Here is a 5,696-nt window from a genome sequence, read left to right on the forward strand (position 1 = left end):
CAAATGCCATTCTGGCTGTCTTTGCATTTTCTCCTATACATCTCTTAGCTGAGTGACTATAATCAAGGGGAGTGTTAAGAAAAATATTTGCTATGCGTCCCTATGCAACATGCGCGCACGCTAGCAGAGCAAAGCGTAGCTACGTACAGTACATAGCGTAGCAAGTGGGTGGGAAAGAGTAGCGAGGGTGAGGAGGAGGGAAAAGGGAGCTTAAAAGCGTCGAAGAAAGAAAGGAATAGAAAGTAAGGGATATAGAAGGCAAGTTATTGACCACACAGACAGAAAAAGAGAGGCAAAAACTATAAAGAGAGAGAACCATACAGAAAGAAAGGAAATGAAAGAGCGAAGAAACACAGAGAGAAATTTTTTGCCTGATTTGAAGAGGAGACTTCAGTAAGTATCGAATGCACATCTTGGACACTGTCCTCTGTTCACACTGAAATATCGATTCAGACAGAGAGTTGTAGTGTCTTGTGCAAGAAAGTCAGTGATACTGGTGCAGGGATTGGGTATATATATTTCAATATCTCAAGCACAGCATCCTGACTGCTCCTTTCAAGATTGGGAAGTGCCCTAAGTGCAGGACTTGAAGTTGACGAGCAGGAAAATTGCAGTTGGACATGGTTGTAGTAGGACCGGTGGCCCTGAAAGTTCGTCCGGAGATTTTCGTTTCCGTTTGCCTACATATAACCTGCTGTCGGTGATTTCCGATTCGTATAATATATGTATCTGGAAGGTGGCTAAAATGCTCACTGCATTTCGCTTTGAGATTATCAGACACTTCATTTTTTCTTGAAAAGTCAGATGTAACGTTATTGTAACGACACGTTCCAATTTCCGCAATGTAACTGTAACAAGTTCCTTCCACATTACAGGAATTTGTAATGGGAACTCTTTCCAAAATTGGGAAAGAACGAGCAACGAGCTTTCATTCCTGTCTTGGATCGAGGGACAAGTAGAACACTGATACAGTCGCACTTATCAGCTATAAAAGAGCGACTTGATGAACTACACCTGCATTTAAATGTCAAAATGCTCCGCACTTCCTATTCTTTTGAGAGACCCCATTCATATTTCGCTTTTTTATCATCCAAAAAATATTCCGCTAGTTAATTGAGGCAATAAAATACCTTGATGTCTTTTACGACAGCTCTGTGTCTTGGAAGGCACACATTGAACACGTAGCATGATAGGGGGTTTGGGTAGTTGGCTTCTTACGCAAGATTAGTCATAGTCGATTTGGTATGCGAAGACAAACGATTTTGTCAATATACTGCTAGAACGTTCAGCCTGTCCTTGAATTTGAATGCATAATATTCGCTGGGACTCCTGCTTATGAGTTTCGCCATCTTGCAGTCCTCGAGAGGCAAGCCTTGCGTATATGTCTAGGCCTTCCTAAGTTTGTGGCAATTAAAGTTTTGTACCTGGAAGCTAGTCTCACACGGCTGGATTCGCGTTTCAAAATGTTGGTGGTACAATCTTGGTTAACGCTTTATGAATCCCCAGTAAGGCGCTTTGAAACATTTTTATCTCCCAGCCCTGAGTTGTTTTTTAGAGCATACTGGCCCAGATTTCACACGCTGCATGTTCTACATATGCAGAGCTATCTGACAGAGTAAGTGTCTATGTTAGTGACGTATATTCATTCAGTGATAGCAACAACTCTATCAAAATACAGTTTGTCGAAAAATTCCAAAACAAGCAAAAATAATGTCGCACTGCCTTTTAAAATCTGTTCTGAGTAATTCTCTGGTTCATTTACCAAGAAAGACAGTAATTGCGACGAATGCTTCGCAAACGGCAAAGAAAACTGTAGAATTGCGATCTTCGCTTCTACTATAGCTTGGTCATTCTCTCTACGCCTTCCAGATTTTGTACCCATATTTCGTAGCATAGTTTCTTGCGATACTCATAGCTCTCCACAAATTAACAGCATCAACTAGTCCAGCCGTAATTTCAAATGATTTGCTGTCGGTGAGTTTTCCTCCAACTGCAAATGAGAACTCACAAGTGCTTTCATATCATTGCTTCCACCACATTCTACATTTGGTTAGATTGGTCTGGGCACCGGGACATAACGGACTTTTTCTCAATAAAATGGCGGATGCGTTAGCTAAGTCCTAAATAAATGGCCTGGTTGTACACTTACTACCTGCAACCAAACTCATTATACGGGTTACTTTTAGAATGAAAATGACGTTGTAAGAATTTTCTTCACCATACCTAATGGGCGCAGTGACCATTGAACGCCTAAGTGATCGTTGGAATAGTAAAATATGTCGCCCGCATGTAGTTCAAGTCGCATGGTGCCAAACTCTTTACCTCAATTCTTATTTACACAGAGGTGGTCTGGCTGTTTCCCCTAATAGTTGGCTTTGTGGAGTCAGAAACAACAAACCGTTATCTAATATTTTTAAAAGATACGCCGCTTTACGCAAAACTACATTAGGTGCCGTCTTCCTTCTCGTAAGATTGAAGTTAAACACAGCACACGTACTTTCTTCGTACAACGCCGATGCGTTGTAGGTGTTTAATAAAGGTTCAAAGAGATTCAGGGTGTAGAACCAATCATTACTTTTAAATTACCTGCTTTCAAATTGTTTCCAAATTATTTTTATTTATTTATTTATTTATTGTTTCTTAAATTATGTGCTTCATTTTCTATATTCCTTTTTATATTTTTCCGTTTCTGATACCTAATATTTCTTCAAGATCTGTCTCGACGTTTTTAAAAACGTAAGCTAACAAAATTAAAGTATTTTGTTATAACTACCCGGTTCTTGATCAATACCCCAGCGTGGGTGTGTTCCACAAATTCTAGACTCTTGTTCTCGAGCTGCTCAACGAAAAAGCAGAAGAAGCTTAAGGCGCGGGGCGTCGTTTTTTCAAAGGAACATTATTATTGTTCCTATCTAACTTCTCTTTATTTTTTTAGCAAGCGTAGTAAAAAATGATCTATTATGAGGTACAGTGTGGCCAATTCCCCATGTGGGTATGAGCCAAGATCTCCTAGGAGACAAGACAAGACAAGTCCGCACACCGCTATTTCTTGCAAGACTAATTTTCTTGCCCCCAGCTACGGAAGATCACTTCTACAATAACGTATTGGTAACGGGACTTCGCTGCTGCTATGTCGTCCGTCGTGAGAACTGCGGACCCGAGCCCATTTCTGAATGCACCCGCCCAACACCAAGACACGCACTCCACCACCGAGGTGTTTGTCCAGCAGCCCTGCATGGCACCGTACGGTCACGGTAACTTCCAGCGGCGCACCATGATCTTCGGCATCGCCGCTTTGGCCGCATTACAGTGCCACTCTAGCGCTTTCGTCCTCATCACAGGCCGCGTGTACCACTGGTGCAAGCCTCCCGCCGCGTTCATCAATCTCTCCGACCAGCAGTGGAAGAGCATCGGCATACCTGTAGATGCCGAAGGCTGCCACAGCCACTGCTTCTTCTACGCTAGCCCTGCAGCTCCAGCGGCGGCTAACGATACGACCACTGCCGAAGAGGTCGCCTGCAGAGCCTGGGACTACGACCAGGAGAAGGCCGCTAGCATGGCGCGCAGCCTCTGGAACATCGTGGGTCATCGGCACTGGCTTCTGGTCCTGGGCAACACCGTGTACATGAGCGGAGCTCTATTCGTGGTTCCCGTAGCCGGGCACGTCGCGGACACCGTAGGTCGTCAGCCGGTCATCACGGTGACCGTACTGGCGTTGGTAGCCACGACAGTGGGGAGCTGCTGCACCGAGTCCTACCCCGCGTATCTGGCCATGTGCTTCGCAAACTCAGCCTGCGTCACCAGCGCATTTGCGGTCACCGTCATACTCCTGTTCGAGCTGACGCCGCTTAGATATCGGGCTCTGTATATCAGCTTCCTGGCCTTCGTCGACATCGTCGTGACGGACGTGTTCATCTCTGGGCTCGCCATGCTTCGCCTGCCGTGGTTCCTGACGCGCGCCGTCGTTCTATCGCCCACTTTTGTGCTGCTTCTATCCCTGTACGTTGTGTCCGAGTCACCGGTGTGACTTCTAACTCATTCGCGAACGCAGAAGGCCGAGGTTGTCATGATGCGAGCTGCCGTTATCAACGGCGTCGATCGAAATCGGGCTCTTTACTACGTGCGCCGTCTGCTCGACCAACTCGACAAGCGCCGGAACTTCGACACACTCATATCGCCTTCCAGCGTCCTCACACCCGGCGTGGTGCGCACCAGGGCCGCCATCGTTTTCTGCACCTCCTTTTTCATCATGCTCGCCTTTTACGTCACCTCTTGGGTAAGGATTCACCACGAATCACCTGAGATAAAGGTGGCCTTTGTGTGCCTGTCACTGCCCTGCTACGTGGTAATGTACCTCGCCATGAGCACTTTCGGAAGGAAGCAGTTTCTCATGTCTATACTGCCACTCCTGGGCAGCGTCTGCACGGCACGCAGCGTGGCGATTGAAATGCGTCACCCCTTTATCGCCGACGTGCTCTTGATCGCGGCGAGAGACTGCTCCATCGTGGCTCTTCAAGCCACCTACCTATGCATCGCCGAGATATTCCCGACGGCTGTGCGCTGTGGCATAATGTGCGCCACGTATGCTTTTGGCCGTCTGGGTGCCATAGTGTCTGCACTACTGGAAATCTTGCGACACTCTGGACGTGAGGACCTGATCTTCGTGATTCTCGGCTTCCTCATGTTCGCCTGCTGCCTGCTCGTGCATTGGTTGCCTGAGACCGGCTACGGCCGTCACACGATGCTCAATGTTCAGGCGGACGATGACTTGTCGTTACTGGTGCAGGGTCCTCCGGTGGTAACAGAACCCAAGGCCACGCAACCTACAGTAGAGAAAAATGGCCGGAGCACGACTACAGAACGTAAGAACGGAAGTTCTAGCATTCAGTGGTTGCCGGAGACCAGCTGCAGTCTCAAGACATCGCGTGAGTTTGAGCCTAATGACAACGTCCCGTTCTTGCTGCAGAGGCTTCCGGCGGAGATAGATCCCGTGGTCATAAAGAGCAGCAGAAACCACTAAAGTACATAAGAACGAAATTTACAGCGCTCTGTATTCGCCGGAGACAGGCTAAGACCACTTCACGGCACATGACCTTAAGCCTAATAAGGATTTGTCGATGCTGGCGCAGGAAACTCCGGTAGAGACGGAACCCGTGACTGCGCCACCGGTAGCCAAGAAAAACAGCCGGAGTACTGATAAAGTGCACAACGATCATGATGTCAGCACTGCCTCTTCGTGGAAGCCATCTTCGAGAGCTACGAGGAAAAAAGCTGGCTTAAACATCCCTCGGCCACGCAAGAAACCAAGCGCCAGTAAAGAAATGCCGCGATCGCTTGACTAATAACTAATGTGGGGCCCCGAAACTTGACATAAACGTTAACTTTGACGTTAGGAAACTGCTTACAGTTTCTCGTAAATGTCAGGTGACCCAGGCAACTTTTTGTATAATTTCGATTATTTTTTATGATTTCGATAGCTGGCTGGCATGGATCGCTGCTTGTTCGTCCGCTACTAAATATTAGGACTCACAGACACTTTTACCTTAAACCTACATGTTAAACGTACTAATGTACACACGCGGGCAGGTGCCGCAAAATTTAGGTGCCAAGCGCCACAGCTGGTTCTTTACGCAATGTGAATAAACTGAAATTTATGCAACGAAATAACGAATCCTGTCATTTGTCAACTTCTTACG

General features: G+C 46.8%; 1 protein-coding gene across 1 annotated transcript; it reads left to right on the forward strand.

Annotated features, from left to right (window-relative positions):
* The first annotated feature begins 3,130 nt into the window (after positions 1-3,130).
* LOC142772236 (organic anion transporter 3-like) lies at positions 3,131-4,027 on the forward strand. Its single transcript, XM_075874431.1, has one exon. It carries the CDS (start codon positions 3,131-3,133, stop codon positions 4,025-4,027), a length of 897 nt encoding a protein of 298 aa, XP_075730546.1.
* The last annotated feature ends 1,669 nt before the right edge of the window (positions 4,028-5,696 follow it).

The sequence above is a fragment of the Rhipicephalus microplus genome, chromosome 9 (genome assembly GCF_043290135.1).
Source record: "Rhipicephalus microplus isolate Deutch F79 chromosome 9, USDA_Rmic, whole genome shotgun sequence".
NCBI lineage: Eukaryota > Metazoa > Arthropoda > Arachnida > Ixodida > Ixodidae > Rhipicephalus > Rhipicephalus microplus.